Consider the following 25,091-nt stretch of genomic DNA (forward strand, 5'->3'; position numbering starts at 1 on the left):
ATTTTATATTTACACGTTTTGCTAAAAAATAAACTTGACGACGTGTTGGGTATGACATGTTCCTACCCTGTAGTTTCGCCGCAGTTCGTTTTCTTCATAGGCATATTTTGTGCCCATTCCTTGCATTAGTGTGTTGTGTGATCAGGTTCCTTTTTATGTCCATTCAAACCTATGATTTGTCCGTGTATCATTTGTCTGCATACGATTCATAGCCGCGCGTTGGAAGATTTTCGATCTTGCCGGTTGTATATTAGTAGAATGACAAAGTTTAATACGACTACCGTTAGCCCGTTTAATTTATTTACTTTTATTTTAACATTAACTTTTAACTTAGCCCGTATTGGCTTGTTTGCTACCGCATGCGATTTATGACCTCGGCAAGTGAAGATCCATCAATAATACTAACGATGGCATGAAATCCTTATTGTTTTGTTATCTTCAAATCCTTTCGATAAAGTTGCAGGTGAACCGTTGAAAGCAACTACTTTCTATGCATATTTGTAGTAAGTGCTGCATTAAATTAAATGTTACTGATTTTGCTGAAATTAGCAAAATTACACGACGTCTACGGTTCCTATGTAATGATTTATTTTATTCACAAAAGTTATAATTTTTATTCAGCCGCCATCGGTTTGGAAAGCTATCATTTACTTATGCAGCCGCCCCTGTTGAAATTGGGCAACATTTAAATATGGCCAGCGTCCGGCTGCCAATAATGCAGCCTGGGTAAACTAAATAAGATTAAATCCTGCGATTGCTTCTTTCTTTGACATTTTTGGTTTTTTTCTCATAATCGATGAGAATTGATTTCTTTTTCTCTATTCTCACAGTAATGATTCTTCCAATAATAAGAACGAGAAACCAATGAAATAACATTTTATTAACAATTGAAATTTCCTTCAAAGTTTAGGGAAATCCATTAAAAATTCATTTTTAAACACTTCTTATGAAGTGACTCGGTTTATCTTCATTACCGTTGATAAGTTATTTCGATAAGATCCAACCAGTGCAAAGAAATATATAGGTATATACTATATATTTAATTGAAGAAATTAAAGAAATCTATCCAGTGCATTGCACACCAGCAATTCCGATTGACGACGCCCGATTTTGAAAACGCGCCTTTAATGCCTAGTCAGAATCGACCAAATCAAGTTGCTGTGCCTACAACCTTATTATCAGCTCCTAATTCTGAAGACAAATCTTAATGCTTAACCAGACACGACAAAATTAAGTTACCATGCCTGCAAGCTATTTATCTACACCTGATTCCGAAGACAAATATTGAATGCCTAGTTAGACACGACAAAATGAAGTGCGGTCTCTCGACTGAGCACCACGGTCTCAAATTATCTGTATGGGCAAGCTCTCCCACGTGCCCATAACTGGTCATGGCTTCTTATCAGCTCCACTGTAGCATCGGGTCAACACGTGTCTGATTTACGGAAGTGAAGCGCACGATGTCGCTGTCTTCTGGCCATCAGTTCCCAACTAGAAGTCGTTGAGTCAGCATTAGCTCGGCTAGTTATGTGAATAGGGTGTGTATTTACATGCGATAGTTATGCATACATTTTTGTGACTTGTCCGTGTGTGAATGTTCCTAGAATTGATTACTGATCCAAGTGATTACAGTGTGATAAAATAAAGCCTGAACTATGAGTATCAAGTTAATTCTCGTTAATTCGTGGTTCCTTCCTATAATAGTGTTTATTCATTTCAAAATTAAATGCCACGTAAACAAAGACGAACGTTTTTATTATAATAAAATTTAAATTTTATAGCGAGGCAAAGCTTTGAGGTCAGGTATGTTCGCTGTGTAATGTTTAAATGGTTAAAAGCGTATCATTTGATTTCTCAACAATGTTTTGCTGCCAGTTCTAAGGTTAAAAGTTTTAGATACCTTGATACCTACAGATATCTAAATATTTTTTTAGATACCCTTTTAGATACCTACAAGCGACTAGATACGATCTGGTCGCTTGTAGATATACGACATGGACCGACTAAGTTTGCTTCGTTGTATGTAATTGAAGACTCTTATTTATGTTTCGAATTTGGGCAGAAGTCAAGGAATTTAATTTTTTCTATTAGTTATCTCTGCGATGCAAACTTATTTCAGCGAGAATAACATATGTGGACGATTGCGTACTGAAAATGTCGGGGAAGAAAGGTGAAAAACCTAGATTGTTTCGGAGCTTTAGAAAGCTTTGGAAAACTTCTCCTGGTTTGAATTCCTGTGAGCCGAGTGCTGATACTAAATCCAGTGACTGCCCTAAAGAAACTTCTACTTTGAACACTCCACAAAATGTGGAGCAAGGATCGCTGCATCCTGAGCCTGTGATATCAGAAACCAAAAAGCGGTTAGAGGATTTACACTGCACTAAATCTTCTACACATCAATTTTTTCGACGTTTGAGCTCGCGTTATAAGAAGAAAAAGAATAAATATGCTCCTTGTACTGCGCAATGTTCCATGCAAACTACTCCTCTCGGCTCGACTTCAAATGTATGTACCATCTCGCATTCGACGCCAGGTTCTGTAAGCGATCTGGCGAAGGACTTGCTTCAAGATAGTGGCGACATTGACCTTGTCCTGGAGACCCAGCTGCTTAATCCTGCCTCGAGTTGCGTGGGCGTATCCACAATCCGACACAACCTAGCTAGTAATCCCGTTTCTAGTACCTGTATTATCAATTCTGTTAACGGTGTTAATCGTAGTTGCAGTCCTAGTAACTCGCGAGCTTACGAGCAGGAAATATCCTGTGAAGTAGCCGATAAATCGAACTACAGCGTAGGAAATAATGAAGACTGTAGCCACACATTATTACTGGCTGGTAGCAAACAGACTAATGTTAAAGAATCTATTGGAACCGATTGCCCTCCGCTTAACTGCATTGACTCTACAAATTGCCTGAAGTTTGACGTGAGTTGCAACGTCTCGGCTAACCAAGAATCCCACAACCTGGCTACACCCGACAGTCTTCTCATTACTTTACCTTCCCCAAACACGCACCATAACAACGCCCAAGTAAAGCCGGTTCTTGGGCGTGTATTGTCGACATTATCTAATAGATTTCCGCCCTCCGGCGAAATCGCAGTGACTGTAAAAGGCGAGCCAGCGCACCTGCCACTCTCGCTTTTGAATCAACGCCCTGACTACGCTGACGACTCTCGAGATAAGACTTTGAAGGGAGACGTTGAATCTGGAGAAAAGATTGATGAAGGCCACGTATTAAACACGGACTCTGACGTTTCTGTTACTGAAGCTCCTATGTGTCTCTCAAGAGCGCCACTGACAAGGAAAAGAACTCTGATTATCACTTCGCCGACGTGTTTGTATGCACAACTTAAGAAAGATCGTCCGAATGTCACAGCAAAAAGTTCGTTCGATGAAGTCAATAATAACAGCGAGAAGAGTAATCATTATTTGCATAGTCCTAACCAATGCGAATTTGTATCGCCTTCTTCATCCGGTGACAAGATAATTTATGAAAACTCGAGTAGTTTTCGACTTATTGCCTCAATTCCCACTGAAGATAAACAAATTATCGTCAAGGACATAAGTGCCTCAGACTCCCACTCGTTGAGGAGTAAAGAAAATATTTCTCAAAAGTTGTCGGCCAGCGAATTGGTGCAAGGTAGACTTGTTCAACTTCCTTCACTGCCCACACTAATTCGTACGACACAACCCACACTCATTCGTACAAATCCAAATGTCAGATGCTGGACGCCTACGAATTTTTCTGATACCACAACCAAACCATCGTTTTCAATAACAGACGTCGCCCCTGCACAGACTTCGAAGAACGTCGGCATGGCTTCCTGTAGTAGTGTTGATATTTCAAGTGATGAGCGCAATAAAGTGTCCAATTTATCTATTCCTTGCACAAGCAACACAAATAATTCATTAGGTACAAAGGTAGAGGCCATAACTTCATCCTCTTCTGGTTCACATCATGTAAATATTAATTTTCGTAAGAAGACGTACCCAAGTTCAGAACTACATGACTCGAGCGCAATCCTTGATACTTCTTTGAGCAAAAAGTCTGAAAAGACTGCGGTCACTTGGTCTAACCAATGCCTAAAATCTTTTCCTGTTTCAAGCGTTGAAGATTCTTCTCGTGAGCTTATAAATTCAGCTCTGGTATTGCGAAGCTCATCGAATCATCTCAACTGTACAGACCAAGCTTTCTCTTGCAAACCAAGACACGCTCCTGGGTCTGGTCTGACTGCCAATGCAAGAGCAGACTTAAATGGCGATGTTATGTGTTCAGCTTGCTCGGTCGCTCCACTCTGCACCTGTTCTAACGGAGATGCTGTTCAAGGCCAGAGACAAGTTGTTGACCAAACTGACCATCTCGAGCAGTGCGGCAACAGCGGAGCTATTGTTGCTAACGCCGCTACTGAAGCTGGTTGTTCTGATGGTGTCGTTGGCTGTTCTCATCCCGTTGATCATTGTAAAGATCAACGTTTGCCAAGAAATAGTGAAGATATTTGTCTGGTACTGTGTGAGGTGAAAGATTCGTTAAAAAGCGATCAAACTGCTGCTACATCTACAAGTGAATGTTCTGATGAACTGCAATCGAACCTCATTAAAGACCCGCTAATAAGTGCAGTCGAGTCCGGCTTCTGGACAAACAGCAATATGAACAGCGAGATGATAAATGTAAACCATCATTCAGAATTGTCAACATTCGAACATGGTGCTTTTTCTTCTAACTCGATTGCAATCGCCAACTCTTCCTCTTCTGACGAGCGCGACTTATCTTATCTTGCCGACGATAGAGAACAATTAAAATTCTTGCGCGCCGACGACTTGCACATTGTTCATGGTGCCGCCCACACTGATGGTCTCGCCAATCAATCCCAGTGGGCTGATCATCGCGAATTCCATGTTGATGATGAAGCCAGTGAAGCTGAAGCAGGTGTACATTGCGAGGATGGAGTTGTTGATAAGATCTGTGAAGCCAGTGAAGCTGATGCGGATGTACACTGCAAAGATGAAGTTGATGATAGGAGCTGTGATGAAGCCAGTGGAGGCGAAGCTGATGTAGACTGTGAGGATCAAGAGAATTCCAGCGATTCTTCCTCGATTTTGAGTGCGGATGAAGTGGAATTGTCTTGCGGTTCAGAAAATGAAGCTATCAGTATTGGGTCAGAAATAGTAACATCAGGAACATATTCCATTTCTCCTACTACTGATCATAGTGTGTTTGAAGATGCTGTTGAGGACTTTGGTAGTCTTGATGTTGAATCTCGACATTTTAATCAAGAATCGAATGGCGAAGCCGAGATTCGTGCACCTACTTCGGAAGTAAATAGGATTAACGAAACTCCGTCGTGTGAAGATAAATTAAAAAACGAAGCTGTCGTTAAATTTTGCAACGAAAATGAAGTTCGTAGATCTGGACGCATTGAACGCTTGCCACAAAATGAATGCGATTCCGACGCTGCAGAAAATACTGACCTCTGCCCAGAAGTTGTCAAAATTCCAAAAGAATTAGACATGAACAAGCTGGACTGTCCTGAGGTTCCTGATAGCATGGACAATTTCAATGAGAATGCGCCTGATTGCATAAATGATAGTGAAAATAATCCTGAGGGCATCAAAGATTTCCCTGACAATCTACCTCGCAGCATTTACGATTTAGTTGAAAATCTACCCGATTGCATGGACGATTTTACTGAAAATCTACCCGATTGCATGGACGATTTCACTGAAAATCTACCCGATTGCATGGACGATTTCACCGAAAATCTACCCGATTGCATGGACGATTTCACTGAAAATCTACCCGATTGCATGAACGATTTCACTGAAAATTCCCCTGATTGGATGGACGATTTTACTGAAGAAAGGTGCAAAGAACTAGCAGAGACTCTGGACAAAGACGCGTTGGATGCGGGTAGTGCTCGCAGTGCGTCGCTCACTCAACAGCTAACAGGAGATGAGGACAAACACACTCAGATTTGGTGAGTGGCTCAGCACGTATGATGTATCTTTCTCATGCACTCGGGGAAATGACTGAGACTTTGTCCAAATAGCGATGTACTTTTTGCCCTTGTTTCGGTCATCTTTATCCAGTTTGGCTTGCATAGGACGTATCAGTGATACTATATATGCCTGTTCTTTGCTCGTGTGAGTGTTTGTCATTATTGGGACAATATGGCTCATTCATTTTTCTCAGTGCAGTTGATTTACAAGATTTGTGTGGATCCTGTAATATTCATGTATAGTCCCACTGTCACTCGTTAGGGTCTAATTTGAAGCGCTTATCAACATAATTTGTTACGCGAGTACGTGTTATTTCACATTAATGATGGAGAAAAGGCCTTGCTACACTTCATCATTACGAGTTTCTTCGTCTATTTTATTTTAATTCATCTGGTTGGCTTCTGAAAATGATATTTTTTAAGAGTTTACACGTAGCTTAGTTAAATTTAAAAAAATCGTGAAGATGTCATGCATGTCTGTTCGTTTGAATGGATTGTAGAGGGAAATTTATGCAACTTTTTGGCAATTATTACTAAATGTTATTTTGTGTATATTGATATTGTCGGGGATACCATACTATTGGACCTAGACAATGGAAACTTTATAGTATGAGGACAAAGCCTTCAAATACACGGTCACCTGTGACACCATTGTTCACTAGCAGCAATTCTAGTGCAATCGTGGTAAATTACAATCGCATTGTAGTGCAATCGTGGTGATGCGCGCTTGGTGAAGTTCTACAGTTGTGTTACTGCCGCTTTAGCGTGCCGTGATTTCGTGCTATTCCAAATATTAGTTCAGGAGATCCCTGAGGTATTTATTAACTATTGCGTAACGATATTTAGTTTATCGATATCACTTGTCGAAGGCCAGATTTTTGCTCAACCTCGCAAAACGCAACTGTGTAAATGGTTAACTCTGACTGATTGAACGATATGCTAATAAAGATCATTGATAAACTGATGCGATTTGCAAAAATATAATTTTTTGTTAATATTGTAAAGCATTCGGTAATTTTTCCCTTGCCCGTCGTGCTTAACTCGGTTTGTTATTCGAAGACCAACAAATTTCGTCGGCAAGCTGTCAAACCTTCATCTCTGATGTGCCTGAGTGAGAATTTTAAATTCTTGAAGAATAAACAGCAGCAATCATCAGTTCAATGAAGGTAGGCAGGCGATAATTACAAATCTAGGAGCTAAAACTCATAAGTAAGCCATGTATCTATGATTAATAGAAGCCGTAACAAATCCTCTAAATGTAGGCGCGCTTAACAAAATGCGACTCCAGTCGCAGACTATGCAGCTTCCACTTGATCTCGTGACGCGTAGAACTGTATGCAAGTTTTAGAGAACATACTGACTGTTGGTTGTTACCTTTCCTTGTTTTCCATGACTAGCTCAGTGTACCAGGAGTTACATGATAACCTTGTAACCTGCATTAACCACGGCACCCGCAATGGTGACCTCTTCTATATGGCCACCACCGCGCAGCTGGCGCCCCAGGTCAAGGTGTTCGCACCTTCCTCCATTAGCGTATGAAAAAGCCCGTATAAAAATTGCGTATGAAAATGCCCGAATAAAAATGGCGTATGAAAATGCCCGAATAAAAATGGCGTATGAAAAAGCCCTTTCAAAAATGGCGTATGAAAATTTGCGTATAAAAATGGCGTAAGAAAAATCCCGTATAAAAATGGCATATGAAAAAGCCCATATAAAAATGGCGTATGAAAATTAGCGTAGGAGAATTGGCGTATGAAAATTGACGTATGGAAAAGCGGGTTCTATGCATTTCAAGGGAAGGTAAACCTCGTTTCATTTTATCAACAATGAAATAATTATAATTGAAAGCTAATATCTTTCCTTGTCCCACTGTGAATTCATCACATCGTTTATTTTTCTGTAGATCATTTGTTTATAAGTGTCGGTGACAACTGATGCGTGCTAATGATACGCCTTATATAGATGATATGCATCACCAATTTTTAGTGCACGTTCGTATCATCATCATCTTCATCCAACTATCATCATGTGTGTGAAGAATTATGAAGCGTGGATAGTTTTCTTCAGAATAAAGAACGTGTTCTCAGCAAAGATCCTGATCGAATGTTTCCTAACATGTCTATGCTATAGTCAAGTCACCTGTGCACCTGCATCTGGTGTACTCACGTAACCTGTGCACCTGCATCTGGTGTACTCAGGTGACCTGTGCACCTGCATTTGGTGTACTCAGGTGACCTGTGCACCTGCATCTGGTGTACTCAGGTGACCTGTGCACCTGCATCTGGTGTACTCAGGTGACCTGTGCACCTGCATCTGGTGTACTCAGGTGACCTGTACACCTGCTTTACCTGCCATCATTGTTTCTATCTTTTTTTGATCCTTTACATTTTGCCATCCGTACCTGTAGGTACGTATTTTGCTGCGATCAACTTTCATTAATTATAAAGCCTGTGCTTCCTCCCAACCAATTGAATGATCACGTTTTCGTATTAGACTACATTTCGTACAGGTAGATTTTCAAACAACATGTTTCGTTTTCATCCACTGTATTAGGTTAAACCATTTAATTCTCGTTCGGCGGGCGGGCAGGGATAATAATTATTCACTTTCTATTAGCCATCGACTATCAAATTTCATATCGCTAGATAAGCCCTCATCTTAAAACGTATTTTCAACGTGTCAGTAATGATTCAATGTAATGATTCAGTAATGATTCAATGTGTCAGCACAGAAGTTTCGTTCTCACAATTAACTCATTATTAACTCGTTATCTCATTATATCTCATTACTAACTCTCATTAGAAGTTATTTTGTTAACATTATCGTCTTCCAACATTCATGTTATCGTAAGCACGTGCTCGGCTCGTCCAGTTTCCATGACGACCAGCATTCGGGGGGTGAGGGGACGGAGGGGTCAATGGAGCCCTTTAATTTTCTCCACCACACGTCAGTCACAATCCAGCTGTTGTGTGGGGAGGTGCGCGTGTGTCGCTCCGGGACTTAGCGTTCTATCCTTGCCTCCAAAATGACAAGTGTTTGCCCTTGTATGGCTACTTAGTTTCGCCGGAGTGAGCTGTAGAGATTATTTGGTTATTTCTTGGTGCCGCTTGTTCTTATAACAAGAACACGTCTTATTGAGGACAAACATGGGGGTGGGAGGCCACATAACGTGACCTCACGGGCACTTGCAAGCTTTTTATGGAATACTGAACTATAAGCGAGCATGCTGTACGAGGCTCTCGATTTCACTCATGCACCACAAGTGTTGTATCACACGTAATTATCTACGTGTTCTGCGGATTTCTACAATTTTTCAGCTATATCTACTGCGTTTCACCCCAATAATGAATTAGGGAATAACTGTCATCTGTTAATTTTTGCAAGTAGCGAACCTTGTTCGCAGTTTTCTAATATGTGAAATATATCGGCTTTGCGAAATATTCGTATCCGATACCTGGAATCTTTGGACGAAGATTCCGACACCCCGGACTGGGAATTGACAGCATCTCGTTCGCTGCACTTGCATTTGATCGTTCTAAGTTACCTGCACTATCGTTAGATCGTTCTAAGTTTTCCGTATCAATGAACCGTGTGGAACCGAGATTAAATTTGGCTAACACGGGACCAGCTCTCTTAAAATCATTACACGGTATCGGTTATTTCTGTTCATTCATTCATTCATTCATTGCATCATCGACACCAGATGATGTCTCATATCCTTGCGGACGTTTTGCTAAACCGGGCACAATTAACGCCGGTCAGGTATATTCGTATCGAATTTCATGACTGGTATAGACAATTACCTGTAATTACCTTGCCATTAATATGATCCGAGCAACCGAGCGAACTTTCATGGATTGCATTTGACAACGGGTGGTAGGATGTGATAAGTGCTTGTATCCTTAACTTGAGTCTCGACGAGGCAATAAATGTTGTTTTTGATGGACTCCTTCGTTACTATCTGTTCATTTCACTGAACATCTGGTCATTTCACTGACGTTTAATTTTAGCAGTGATGTCCTAACTAGTGGTTAAGTATTCTTGTTTTTGGGGAATTTTTAAATCTAATTAATAAATTTTCAACAAGGTGGAAATGCTTCAGTCTGAAACTCGTCTGTTGTGCCATCGATTGCGTAGTCGAAATTTATTAGAGCTCCTCCTGTCCTACGGTGATAGTTTGTACGATAATAATCATCGAATTTCTTTGAATCTTGAATGATGGTTGACTTTTTGTATCATGTAGTTCAAATCCACACTAAATACTTATAATGAAAAGTTACGACCGACGTCAAACATAAGATGGCCCCATAGAAACCTCATGAATCTAAAAATGATCCGTTTCAGGCAGCTTTGTTTGTGGAGGAATATGAACGAGCCTAAAAAAGCTCTCCATAACCATCATAAACCACGCATTCGACGCCATAGTGCTACCGGATACGAAAGAAGTTAATTGAACTTCCATGATGAACCGAGTCTTGTATAGATAGTTCCATTGTAACCTAATTTTTGCTGCCAGATTTGTCACGGTTTATTAATTGCAGATGGAACTATATATATAATTAGGAGATATTCCGGGATAACATCGATCTTGTAACCTGTCCATCGTGGATCGTGCTATGAACATTCTACATCTGCGCCTAATTTTAATTAACACCGACCGAAAACTAATAATATGAACTATCACCTTGGACGTACATTAACTCCAGTCATACCTGTATCCTGTACACTGTACAACCGTACGTTATTTATTGTGAATGAACACTTGTTACTCCAGCCTGGCGTGCTCCGTGGCGCGTGACGTGCAAGACGCGTGACTCATGCGCCGCTGGTACAGTCACAGCTCTTGTTACTTGCTCCAAGTCACAGCTCTTGTTACTTGCTCCAAGTCACAGCTCTTGTTACTTGCTCCAAGTCACACATCTCAATACTTACCGCAAGTCGAAATACCTTTAACGAGATCAACATAAGCTCATGTCATTCGTCTTATTTGTTAAAGGAAAGTCATATTCACACGAGGGGACAGAAAAGCCCAAATGGTTTATTCTTAATTACATTTTGTATGGCATACTGTACAAGAATCGCGCAGAATATGCAAGAACTTCTATTCTGCCCTATGGCAGGACGACCTCTATTTTAATGTATGATTCCGTTTAAAAATCTATGTTTATTCCTGACATAACCATGACGACTAATGGGCCATGCATACACGATTTACGAAGTATATATACCTTGACTACATATCCAAGTGTTGTGCCAGAGGTTAAGCTACGTCATCTCTTTGTCTGCTAACTCTCGTTACCAGTCCTTTTAATGCGAATAGCATTAACTACACTTGATGGAACCGATTAGTTCAGTCAACCTACGAGAAACGAAAATTGTTTCCAAAATCATCAGTCGATGGTGACAATAGACAAAGAGTTGAAGCTAGGTATGTCGCAAGTGGCTTCGGGCGCTGTTCTAGGGAAACCTCGCCCTCTATAGTGACGCCAACACCGCTACGCCTTATTTAGGAATTACTTTTATAAATTTTATAAATTGTTAGTGTATTATTATTTCAGAATTCCATTTCTATTTTTGTGGTTCTGGTTCAATTTTTTTAGTCACGTTGTAACTTAGTAATACGAAAGAGGGCCAAATAGGATATAATTTTTTTCTCGTCATTTATTAATGAACCACTTAATTTATATGCTGGGGTTTCATTCTTTAAAAAAAAAACCGTGTCCTGTTCGAGGAGCAATCCATTCATTCTGAAAACTCTTTCTTTCCATCTGTAGTCACTCCATTATCACCAAATAGCTAAATATGCTCGACTTTCTATTTTCATCTTAACATTCATGTCGCTTGTCGATTTACTCTTTGAAAATTACTCCGTTCTTCGTCATTCTTTTGGGATATTTCGTGTCAATAAGTGGTCTCGTTGTTGCTACTCGACTGCAGCGCTCTTACCTACATTTCTGTCAACTCTGTGACGTTCTATTGATTGATCCTAAACTCTTATCATCTCTTAGTTATCCTACTGTACACACAGCATATCAACTAAATGAGGGAAGTAAGGTCATTAGAAAATCTCGCTCTCGCTATCAATTATCAAACTCTTCATTCATTCTCGTGTTTTTTTTTCATTACCATGATGTCGCAAGTAACAATTTATTGAATTCGATACATAACAGCGAGAATATTTTGTTTTCAGTTCGATTTTGTATCGGTAATTACACCAGCTTCGTTTTATTTTACGTTAATTTCTTCTCGAATCGTTGTTAGTTTTTACCGTATTTTCTCATTTATGGAAAAAATTCTCTATTGTGCTCATGTCCGTCCGTCCGTCCGTCTGTCTGTCTGTCTGTCTGTCCGTCCATGACTTCACGTTTCCGTCGAGAAAATGCGCTCTCTGTCACTCACAGCAATGAGTACTGAGTTATATTTTTTAAGTTTGCCTCTAATCTTGCATTTTTACATCTTGACCTTGCGTTATAACTATAATACGTTGATGAACCTTCCCTTTTATTGTTGGTATCATTTATTAACCCACTTTTCTCATTGTTGTCAAGTTTTCTTGAGCTGTTATCGAGGTAAATGTGGCAGCCAAGGTGCAGGTGCACCAGCAGTACAAGAACCACAGGAAATGTTGATATCTCAATATCCGGTGTTTATCACCAGCGATCTTTGACAAATCTAGTTATTTGGTTCGTATACCCTTCAGACATCTGATGTTGAAACAACGTTGATTTTACGATTTTTTCAACGTGAACTCCTAGTCAGCGTTATTTCAATTTCGTTGACCTGGAGGAATAATTGAACAGTTTGTTTCGATTCGTCTTGGAGGTTGAGGAAGCTTTATGTCGGTTTTATTTTGAATCGTGACGATATTAGAGGAAGATTTAAATAAAATGCGTTATTAATTTAAAAATAGTACATTCTGGTTGCATTTCGCATAACTTTTGTTAATTATGGAGTTGGAATAATCAATTTATTCCAAATGAAATAATTATTAAATGATTATTTATTATCTAAATAATAAGGTTGAGTTTCATCGTTCCCTGGTTCGTTTAAGATATCGCAGATGTGTAACTAAGTAAATATTTGATGATTAAAATCAGTGTAATTATTCACGCCTGTGCATAAAGAACAAGAAAAAAACTACTTAAATTCATTTAAAATTTTTAAAAACTGTACTTAATTTCATTGAAAATTTTTCAATAAAATTGAAAAATGAGTGAAATACGAACCCGCTTAGTCAGCGAGAAACCTCAAGTTCATACAAGCAGCGACGATGACGAAGAAGAACAAGACGATGAAGACTTGGAACGCGTCACAGAGACTGGCTCGCCAGTCTTCACACGTCTTATTCGTCAGGCCAGTCAAGAGTTTCTGCTAGACTTGCAGAGTTATGGTGATGAGTGTGATAGTGCTGATGATAGTGATGAACATGTTCATAATGATTCAGGTCATAATGATGATCCAGGAATATTAGATAGTGATGAAGACGTGCTACATGAAGACCATTCTCTACCATCGTCGTCCAGGTATAATGCAAAGTTTTTTAGATTATTTCGTAATAATTTGAATAATTACTAAATAATAATAACTAATACAGAATAATTACAGACCATATTATTATGAATAATAAGAATAATAATTTGAATTGTAGACCATTAATCAGTAACTTTTTTTTGCATATGCCGGGTAATTGTGATATTGTGTGAAGTTCAAGGTTTCTAAATTTCATATAATCCTCGCTTCTTTGCTTACATTTCATCATTAGATAATTGGTACGTATGTTTCGCCATGCTATTCTTATCTGAACTCTGAACTACTGAGTTAACTATTGAAGCTTTAATTGGTTTCATGCTCTGCATCGGTCATTGCAAATAAATCATTTGTTGCTCATTCCTACCCAAATTACAAGCTACCATTCTCACAGCTGCTTTATTCATCTTTCTTGCGGTGAACCTTTATGAATAAATGTTTACCGCTGGAAAGAGTATCGTTCCTTCGCTTTCTACGTTATTCCTACCCGAACGGATTTTTAATCCTACTTTGAGTGAACGAACCATCGATCGATCGCGCGGCCTGCCAACTGCAGGATGCAATGCAGTAGCCCAGCGTGTGACGATGCGCGCTCCACACAGAGAAATGAGTGTGAATTTGTCTAAATAGCCTTGCATTTGGCACCGGCGTAGCGACGCACCGGCAAAAGAGCGTTTCAGCCTTACGTGCAGAAGTCGTGTCACTATTTGGACAGTATGGCTCATTCGTTTTTCTGAGTGGTTCAAAATATTTCTTCCCTCAACTAGCTATTATTTAGCCTCGTCCTAATTCTCCAACAATGCGGTATTATTTAAAATTATTATTTGTTGTTTATTAATTATTATATAATTATTTATTAATTATTATTATTATTTCTTATTATTTATCAATTGTTACTGCGCGTGCATCGTTGATGGTTGTTATAAGTGCGTGTATCGTCGCACAAGTTTAATTTTGGATATGCTTTCTAATATGCTTTAGTTGCGTTATATTTACTTTGTGTTGCTGGAGGATAAATTTGAGGCTTGTACCTGTCAGCTGTGGTTCAGCTCTACTGATATTTAGCTAACTTTCTACGTAATTGTTTGTTGCTCACGGTAGTTGAAGGACTGTGCTAGACCTTCGAATCGTTCCTTGAACTTTTCCTCATCCGCGTGTTTGACAGATTTGTTCTTTTCGACTTGCATTTAATTTGTCAACAAGCTTATTGTGATGAAGCTTCGCCCGGATACAAATTTCCTTAGTATCAATACCAATTTGGTGAGACGCGATGTCCACCAAGTTCTTCTGTCCACCAAGTCCTTCTGTCCACCAAGTCCGTCTGTCCACCAAGTTCTTCTGTCCACCAAGTCCGTCTGTCCACCAAGTCCTGTCCACCAAGTCCTGTCCACCAAGTCCTGTCCACCAAGTCCTTCTGTCCACCAAGTCCTTCTGTCCACCAAGTCCTCCTGTCCACCAAGTCCTTCTAGTCTTGTCCATCAGCCTCGTCCCTGAGGCGGACGCACGTCTTGTCCACCAGCCTCGTCCCTGAGGCGGACGCACGTCTTGTCCATCAGCCTCGTCCCTGAGGCGGACGCACGTCGTGTCCACCAGCCTCGCCCCTGAGGCGGACGTGGCCACGACGGTGGTCAGCTCAAGGTCACGCGTAGCCTCCAGAGTTTCTGGAAAGCTGCTCCATTAAACCTTAAACTTAATTTTTATTCATTATTTATTACTCCATTTCCACACAGCTCTATTATTAATTGATTTGCTAACGCTTTATTGTACGGTTTGAGTTGGAAATGATAAAGTTGTCGGAATAAACATACCACTAATATAATTTAATTTTGACTTAACGCTATGCAAGTTTAAAAGCGCATGCAATAAACTCTTGATATTATGCATACGTTTATGTCTGCCAAATTCGGAATAATCACAAAGCTTCAAAGCCTCTAGCGTCTTACTGCGATAAACTGTTTGATAACTCGAGAACGCGCCTACACTGTAATTTCTGCCAGCATGCAATAGCCTTATGCGTTTACTTAAATTTGTATTTAAAGCGTTCCATACTAAAATCGGGGAGATGTAAATAAAGCGTGGAATCTAAACGTAATGCCGCAAGATTCAAATAAAGCATCGAATTACATGCAAAATCTCTGGACGATAGTGGAGGAGTAAATAAAGCGTGGAATCCAAACTAAATGCTGCAAGATTAAAAAAAAAGCATCTAATTCCAATCTGGACGAATGTGGCCGCGATTGATAAGTATGTGGGAGACTTGTGAATGTGGAGATTCGATGACTTCATATCATAATGGGATCAAACTTGCACTTGTGTCTCAGGGACATTCGTGCACTTTGAAATACCAATTTATTAGTTATCGAATCTTAAAATGCGAATGGTATCTTAAATGCGAATGGTATTTTTTTAAACATTGTTGTTATAGCAAGAATGGGATTATAACCCGAACGTCTGTTCATTATCTGGGTGTGCGGACACGCTGTTCCGAGCATTGTGTAGTTAGATGCTTTTTTAAGGAACCTTTTCACGTCTATTAACATGTCTCAGATGGAATGTCTCGCTTAAAAAAAAATCTCACTATGCTGAGTATCGATAATAACGTTATATTTTTTATCATTCAAGAACTCTTAATAATAGAACGCTAGAAAAATGAACACGACTATTTAAGTTTGCTATAAAAGACTGTGTATTTCGGAGAGTATATTAGGTTCCGTCGTTGCTCAAACTACGTCATATAACTTACACGTTTCTAAATAAATACATTCTTCAAACCGTACTTGTTATTAATAATGCTGGTGAAAGAATGGTCTATATTTCCTGACCAGCTTCATTCTTGCCTTAAAACCTGTTTTGGCCTGTTTTTTTAAGCCTATTTAATGATGACGCACTCAGACCTATACAGGCCTAGCCTAGCCTGACGCAACTCCACAAAATGTACGAGTCAGATTGTCCTAACAATGACGCACTTTCATAACCACAGAGAACAGACGTAGCACTGATACGCCCTGGTACCGGGCCAAACTGTCAGGATGACCCACACAAGGCAAAAGTGCATCGCTGTTTGGACAAAGTCTCGGTAATTTTTCTGTATAGACGCTTCATCGTGTGTCCATGCATTACTTCAATACTCAATAGGAAATTATTAAATCAATTGAAGTTCCTGGCTCATGGTTATTTCCTGGATTGAATATATTATTACGTCGTAGGCTTCAATAGCAATTTAAGAAGGACTATTTTATTCTTTAATTAAGATGCACGCCGTGTTTGGCGAGCGCACCTGCATCATAAAACATTTCATAACTAGTCATTTTGAACACTTCCTGTTGTTGCTTTTCGAACCATAATAAAGATAATTCTCTTATTTATGATTATCTTATTAATAAATGATTTTTTAAGTTTGATAAATTTTTCACTTACGTTTGCATGGGGCACGTGATCTTGGTCATATTGCCGTTGACGTGAGACCGATCAGCGGCAGACTTGGATGCTAGACTAAAAGAAATTTGTGGGATTTATCCCATGTGCGATAAACTTCTTACAGGTCATCCTTACCCAATAGGGCTCGTTCTAAATGCGCATAAGTACTACGTGCATATAGCATGTCATTTTTTGGACAATATTACGCGTTCAATTTTTGTGAGTGACTGGTGCGGTGTCGTATAAGGTGTGCGTTTGCTGGCACTTTCACCGACGGCCGCCACAGCAGCGGACAGAGCCTCCTCCTTTCCGTAGCGCACGCATTGTCGGTGGCAAGCAGCACCACGTTTTATCTTGTGTAACATGCAGCAAATAATCTAGGATTTTGACGCATCATTTGGACAACCCGTTATGACATCATCGCCAAACACTTGCGTGAGTGCCGCCTATTGTACTCGCAAATAATCTACCATAACTTTCTGGCAAAATGAATGACGCTGAATATTTTATTGCTTGTGAAATTATTCGACATTTTCGTTTCAAGTTGAAATTGAGAGCAGTAACACTGTATGCATTGCAGATATACTCGTATGTTCACCTAAATATCAGTTCTACAGAACACGCGAGGTGAACTCGCAAAACGGAAGCGACTCCCGGGAGTTCAGATGTCGATTGTGTTACGATGTAGCAAGAACCGCGACGATAGAATGCAGGAAGCCCGCTATACGTTCCTCTTTTTTTGTTCCCATTCAATCGACGCGTTCGTGACGCGTTCATTCAATCGACGCGTTCGCGTCTGCACGCGTTCATGGTACGCGTTTGATGATTGCGGTGGCTCCAGTTCTCGTTCTTGCTTCGCGTAAAGTTTTACATTTATATTAGTAATTTAAATTTTGTATTATTTTGTTAGACTGTCTAGTATCTTGATCTATTTTTTGGATAGTAGCACCAATTTTAAAATCGTTTCCTCATTTGGATTTGTATATTCACTGAGTAATTCTCAGCTTCCGTATACCATTTTTATTATTGTTCCATTATAAATTTAGTACAAATCACGCTCGGATTTTTTCCGGCTCAATAATTGCGCAGTCAACGGCGCTAACGGAAGCTCCTTCATCTCGCGGTTCTTGAACTTCGATTCCTCTTAGAGAAGCGTTGCCCTCTCTCCTACCTTCTCAACCAACCGCTGCATAAAGTAAATCACATTCCCTCTTGAAGTTACATTACCGTGATCAATACAAGAGTCGCCACTCAGGAGATACTGCACTTCACTGTTAGAAAAAAACGGTCCCACTGGCGTTCTAGTGGCCGGTCGCCCCGTAAAAATAAACTGTTTCGCCGTTTTTGTCAAATGTTGTACGGATTTCTAGTGTTAAATTAGAATAAAAACGGCGACACGGTGTTTCTTTTCATGTACCGACCGGCCACTGAAAAGCCGGTAATACCGTTAACGGTGATTTTTCTAACATTGTTGACTCGCCGCTTGTCAATAAAAGTATAAAACCGTATAATGCTGGTCAGCATTAAGATTTGTAATGTTCGATTGCCATATTATTATTAAATACAGAGCTGTTTCGATCTTGCTATGAAGTTGTGGTTAAGCTTTGTTCGTAAAATAAATTGTTTCTATTGAAGCCTGGCGACATAAACATATGTTACGCCATTTACGTCAGTTAATCACCAACAAAAAAGTAGGCTACTGATTTTCGCAAGGTTCACGGCCCATCAGGCATCAGACGTTAAAATAACGTTCAATAACCGTTATATAAAGAAGATTAACTCATTATCAACGTTTTTTTCAATGTCAATGCCTCCATGGATTTATTCATATATAGCGGTTAAGTCGACCATCTAAACGCGGGACACGGAGTCAACATGCGACGTGGATGCGAAACGAGCATCACCGGCCGTGGCTGACTAGCGAGTGCCGAGTGCTGCGTCGAGTGCCGAGTGCTGCGTCGAGTGCTGAGTGCTGCGTCGGGTGCCGAGTGCTGCGTCGAGTGCTGAGTGCTGCGTCGAGTGCCGAGTGCTGCGTCGAGTGCTGAGTGCTGCGTCGAGTGCTGAGTGCTGCGTCGAGTGCTGGCGCTGCTGCTGGTACATCAAAAATGCTGTGCAGCGCGCTATGCTGCACAAGTGTTTTGTTTCAATGCTGACTCTGTTCTACCACCGTTCCTGTTGCTCGTTCCTATTGCTTATCCAGTTCAGCTTTTGCCGAGTCTATTTCTGCTGTTTCTTGTCCTTCATTTTTTTTACTGGGATTGTCCGCTCCTATTGCTGCTGTTGCTGATGCTGTTGCTATTCCAATTCTTACTGGTTTAATGCAGTTCCTGATGTTAGGGTTTAACCCGCAACGATTTTACTTATTATTTTTTGTTTCAAGAAGCTTCATTTTTTGTTAGATTATTTATCGAATGATTGTGCGGTATGGAGATCAGGTTATGTTGCTGTTGAGTGCTCTCGCAGCACTGTTTATGGTGCTGCAGCTGTTATTAAATATATTTTTGATGACAGTAAATATACGTAATTTTTCATATATATGAAAAATTTGATCGAGTTTGTAGTTTTTCTGGATGTTCATCTGTATTGATTTGTTGATAAATTTCCCGCTACTATCTTGTTTTGTCATGAATATTTATTAGTTATTTTTCTGTTCTATTTTCAGCAAAGGCAGCGATGACAGCCATGGGCAAATCGACAAAGATAAAGTGAGTATTTAGATACATTTACTGATGAAAATTGAATGTTCACTTGCCGGCAATCAGCCATGCGTTTTGTACATTTGCTGCGTAATTGACGTGTCAGAAACTTATTCAATTGACCCAAGAATACGTGCCCAATGAAAAATTAGGTGTCCATTGTGAATCACTGATGCTTATGAATAATTAATATAGTGATTATACTGATCAATTGATAATTTATCAATTGAATGGTGTTACGATGACTTCTTTCTGGCTTGGAGCATCGAATGTTGATGTAAGCAAAATTGTAGATTTTTAATGTACGATATAACTACAGTGGGGGGAAATAAATATTCGTACACTTGAAAAATCGTATTTTAATGTATGTACATTGTTTTTTGTTGCATTGAGATTTAATTTCTTTTGATAGTATTTTTGAATACTATGCGTCTCTATACATAATTTAAATCACTTTTCCTGTTGAGTTTGTGTACTTACATACATTAAAATACGATTTTTCAAGTGTGCGAATATTTATTTCCCCCCACTGTATGTTCTTCACCGCTCTTGGTATTAAAGAATTACGTTGTGTGGCAAAGAACTACTGTAATAGTTGAAATATATAATTAATGAAATAGCTGCATAACGAAAGTGTTGGTGTTGAATGTAGCCTTTTTACTTGTTTAGAAAAAATGAAGGTTATGATATAATGTAAACGCTCAAATTTAATTTGTGGTTTAATCTATGTTAGATGTTTATAGAAGGATAGTTAAAGTTTAAGGCTAACGGAAAGGAAAGATGAGGATAAAAGCAAGACTGAAGGTTAAATGAACTGTAGTTAAAAATTGGCCCAAAGCTAAAATAGGCCATGCATTAGAGAGTAATAAAATAGTTAATGAGTAATAATGTTATCATCACTGAAAACATTGATATTAGCAAATGGCAGTTGAAAACTTTGACTATTATAATTATTTTGAAAGTAATTGGTAAATTTATAATAATAAGACGTAATAACAGGAAAAATTTAAAAGTATTTAGAGTTGGAAGCGCACCGAAAGTCTGAACTAAAGCCTATACGTTATAAATCACAATTCAGAGCTGACAATATTTTACTAACAGAGCTCGGTGCCTGCGCCCCCCCGAGAGGAGCGGTCTGCCCCCGAGGGTACGAGCAGCCCCACCCCCCGCCCCCAGGAAGCTGCCCCCCAGCACCCAGAGGGCTACCTCACCCAGGCACAGGTCAGGGGGCTACCCGCCCGCGTGACTCTATATCTTGCAGGCAAATGACGTTGAAACTACGTTGATTACGCGTTCAGAAGTGATGTGTTATCAACGTTATTTCTACGTCAAATGTCTGAAGTGAGGCAGCAGCCCTTCAGACAAATGACGTTGAAAGAACGTATTGAGAAGTGACGTTTTATCGACGTTATTTCTGCGTCAAATGCCTGAAGCTAGGCAGTAGCCCTTCAGACAAATGACGTTGAAACAACGTTGATTAGGCTTGAATTTCGTTGAAACAACATAAAATCAACGTTATGTCGACTTCATATGTCTGGTGGGTTATAACCACAATACGCTCGTGTCATATTCCATATTTACAGTTTCTGAAATCCTCAATGAGGAGCTGGACAATTTGATTATGATTGAAGTCCGTTTCACTTACCTTTACGTTAACAGTAAATCTTGGTTTAATTTGATCATTAACTTAACTTTTTTGTATCACTCTCATCAGATAAATTTTTTCGTAGTTTTTTTTTAATAGTGCCACGTTCTTCTCAAGCTTCAATCTTTTTTTCCTCTTTAATTTAATTAATTTTAATTAAATTATTTAATTTGAGTTTCAATCGAAAAGTTGAGTTTTTTCATAGAACCTTTGTACTTGTATGTTCTTAATCTCAAACTTCAGATAATGCGTAAGCTGCTTATTTATTATCTTTTTTATCTCCAGCTTCAGGTATAATACGTAAGCTACTTAAGTAATACCTGAAGTAGTAACTACCCGTACTACTTTAGATATTTTAGTAACTACCATTGCTAAATCTTGCGTAGCCTCACATTATTGCAACATTCGCAAGTTTTAAATAATTCCTTCAATATTATCCAAGACATCATTTGCTCCTAATTGTTCTTTCTGGGCCTTCATATAAATTAGTTCAAGTCATTGCATGCGTGCATTGCTCTAGTTCAAGTCAATTAGCATACTTGCATTGCTCAATGCTCACGATGAAGTCTGCTCAATATGTCAGCCCCATTTATACTGTGTCGTTTTGAGCATCAATTAAACTTTTTATTTTACTTAACGTATTCCTTGATATTTTTATTTCATGTGCTATTCACTACTTTTGTTCATTAAATTTCAGTTCAAGTTAGCGTCATAATCTTGCTGGCAAATATTCAAGATTTCACTTATATATGCAGAATTAAATCAAGATTCATAATTCTCAATTATAATTATTGCTGGTGGTCTAGGCTTTCTATTGTTACGACAAATTTTCTAGCATGGCGAGCATTTCCTGGTTTTGATCTTTTTTCAGTTCTCAAAATCTTTATAAATTTGTTCACTCCTATATATTACCGCGCTTCTGCCTATCGCGGCTCACCTGTCCCACGTAGTGAAGTTATTTTAAATTGAATTGAGTAAAACAAGCTTGGCAATTGAAAAAAGCTGGTAGATTTTCAGTGAAAACTATTCGCAACCATGCCTCAACAGGCATCAAGTATTAGCTTACAATAGATGTTCAAATTTTCATTTTCATTATTAAGCTTTTCCTTCTTTAGCTTTGCTAACCTCCAATCTCTTATCCTTTTGAGTAAACCACATTTGTTCAAGCTCGAAAATTTATCGTACAGTTCGAAGTATATTTTTTTTATTCTCAATCACGGCCCCCTGCACCGCGCACTTTTACCCTAAGTTTACCGCCGCGCAATTCTAGGGTAATTCTGAGCACTAAAGTCTTGCCTTTGCCTCCCCCTGCCGTGCCGCCTCTAGGCCGACCCTAACTTGAACAAGCGGGTGAGTTCACGCTGCCCGCTCCTTATAAGTCCTTGGTTACATCTGCCTTTGCTTGGTGCATTATTGATATTTTTATTTTAATTGCGTCAGGCTTCTGAAAATTTGTATCGAATTACGTCAAAGCTCTTTAAATTATGATTTAGTTGCGTATAACTTTTTGGAATTCTTTAATTTGTTCAGAATTTGGTCAGTTTGCCAGTATTGAAATTATTTTAAATTTTTTCTTGCAATTATAATTTAATTGAATCAAAAATTCTTGACAAAATCATTTATTGTCTTAAATTATGTGACTTGGTTCCGTTTATGGTCTGTCGAGATTATAAAATTTCTCAGGGAAAATATACATTGCTTCTGCTTGGTCAGGATTTGTTGAGCCCATTAAATTTCTTTTATACGAAAGCTTCCTGCATTCCTTGGCTATTTACATCATTGGCATATTGTTATGCGTGAAAGTTACGTGCTACCTGAAACAACTCGTTTCGCAGATTTTGAATTTTGAAGTTGCATTGCTGTCGCTTCGTGCCAAGTTTTAGTTATTTCAGTTCTGCGTAAAAATGCGTGCTCTCTTTTTTCCATTTGTGTAGCCTGAATATTTCTCATTTTAATTTTTTTTTTGTCTCGAGCTGTATCGTTTTTAAATGACCATAATTTTCAATAAAGCCTTATTTTTCTATCGTATAAATATTATCTACATGAGCCGTTCGTGAGCTGTATTTTCAACCTAATCGTCTCTGTAACGCTAACTTGATGTAAAACTTTCATTCAACAATTGACATTCTGAGTTAATGCACAAAAAATAATTCAATAAAGTTAACATTTTCAACCGTATTTTCCATTGCATCTGGAGGCAAATTTGTCGATCATCCATTTGCATTCTTAGAAAAGAGCGTGTAATAAAAGCATATGTTTGAAATATTATGTTATTCTTACTTACAGCCGTTATTAATTTCTATTGTTAAGTTACTCAATTTTTGAAGCATTAACCACTTGAAATATCGTTAATTCCGTGCATTTCTCTTGCGACTCCGGACGGGTGTTCAGAACTAATACTTGCACTTCCGTTTAGAATATACGTTTTACTGATAACTCGACACTAGCTTTATACTAATTTCATAATTAAAACTACTTGCACCACTATTTTTAGGACGTTTTTGCTGAATCCTCGAAATTATTTCGATCACACTCCGCTGCACTAAACATAATAATTCCCACATATTTTCCTCTTAATTTAATATTTTACTCGTTGGCATCAGGTTGACGCGTTGCTCAAGCGCCAAGAAGCTCAGTTCGAGGACCGCCTGCAGCGTATGAGCCTCTGTACGAGCGAGAAGGAACAGCATTTGCACGTCAAGATGAAGGAGGAACAAAAGGAACTTGCCGAGCTGCGAGCTGCTGTCGTCGAGGTTACACAATCCAGGGAAGCTCTCCTCAAGATGCTCGAACAATACAAGGAAATGCTGGCAGCTGTAGTTAAAGGCAAGAGCACCATGGATAAAGATACTGAGCAGAAAATCAAAGATCTCGAGGCTCAGAAGCAACAAGCTCTTGAGGATCTCACTAACGTCGAGGCTGCATTCTCCGACGTCCACAGGTAGGAGGGAAATGTCCACGTGGTAATAGTGTTGTGTTTTAATAAGATTCATTATGAACAGGAGCTGTACTTTCGACGACGATCAAAATGTTGTATTTTTGTCGTATCTGAGTATGTACTATGTTTATCTTAAGTTTGCTTGTTCTCGACGAGGCCATTTCTTACTACGCGCTTTCTTACTCTTTGATTTTCTGAGCTAGAATTTTCTGGTTCCAATCAGAACAAGATAATATAGCATGAAACACCTCATATAATATTCAATTATTGGCTTTCTTCTTAAAGAAAATACGAGCGGACGAAGCAAGTTGTGGAGACGTTGAGGCGGAATGAGGAGAGCTTGAAGGGCGCCGTGTCGGACTACGAAGCCAAACTCAAGAGGCAGGAAACAAACCTTATCTCCTTCCAGCAGCACGCAGAGGAGAAGATGCAGCAGTGAGTTGTTACTATCTGAAGTCGCTTAACCCTCTCGTAACTGTCGGGACTTCTCGGTCCCAAGCCACTAGGTACAAATAGCATTGACGACGGTAAATGTAACCGAGACCAAAGGGTAAGTTCAGGTAGCGCTCTATGTACACTACGCGACTCAAGGCAAGTAGAGACCCAAGGACACGTAGCGATCTAAGTACATGTAGCGGCCTAAGTTCTCGTAGCGAGACACTACTTCACATAGCGGTCTAAGTACACGTTGCGGCCAAGATCACGTAGCAAGCCAAGTACACCTAGCGACCTAGGTACATGTAACGACCCAGGTACACGTAGCGGCCCAAGTACACCTAGCGGCTGATTTCTCGTCCGTGATTAGTGGGTTTAGCATGAATAGGCGTCAGTGATTGACTGACGTACTTGCGAACTCACAAATTAAAGGCCATTGG

At 39.4% G+C, this 25,091-nt stretch overlaps 1 protein-coding gene across 9 annotated transcripts in view; it reads left to right on the forward strand.

Moving 5' to 3' along the window:
• The window catches only part of LOC108677751 (transforming acidic coiled-coil-containing protein 2), a 51,391-nt gene that overhangs the window by 23,050 nt on the left and 3,250 nt on the right, over positions 1-25,091 (forward strand). For 7 of the 9 annotated variants that reach the window (XM_018166022.2, XM_047884826.1, XM_047884823.1 and 4 more), the window contains 5 exons: positions 19,600-19,642; positions 20,735-20,854; positions 22,605-22,628; positions 23,882-24,219; positions 24,502-24,651. In XM_018166022.2, the coding sequence (XP_018021511.1) occupies positions 19,600-19,642; positions 20,735-20,854; positions 22,605-22,628; positions 23,882-24,219; positions 24,502-24,651 (675 nt within the window). Of the gene's footprint in view, positions 1-2,075; positions 5,973-19,599; positions 19,643-20,734; positions 20,855-22,604; positions 22,629-23,881; positions 24,220-24,501; positions 24,652-25,091 lie in introns of those variants that run through there. The other 2 variants (XM_047884827.1, XM_047884822.1) reach the window with 2 other exon arrangements.

This window comes from Hyalella azteca, unplaced genomic scaffold, assembly GCF_000764305.2.
Source record: "Hyalella azteca isolate HAZT.00-mixed unplaced genomic scaffold, Hazt_2.0.2 contig16248, whole genome shotgun sequence".
Lineage (NCBI taxonomy): Eukaryota > Metazoa > Arthropoda > Malacostraca > Amphipoda > Hyalellidae > Hyalella > Hyalella azteca.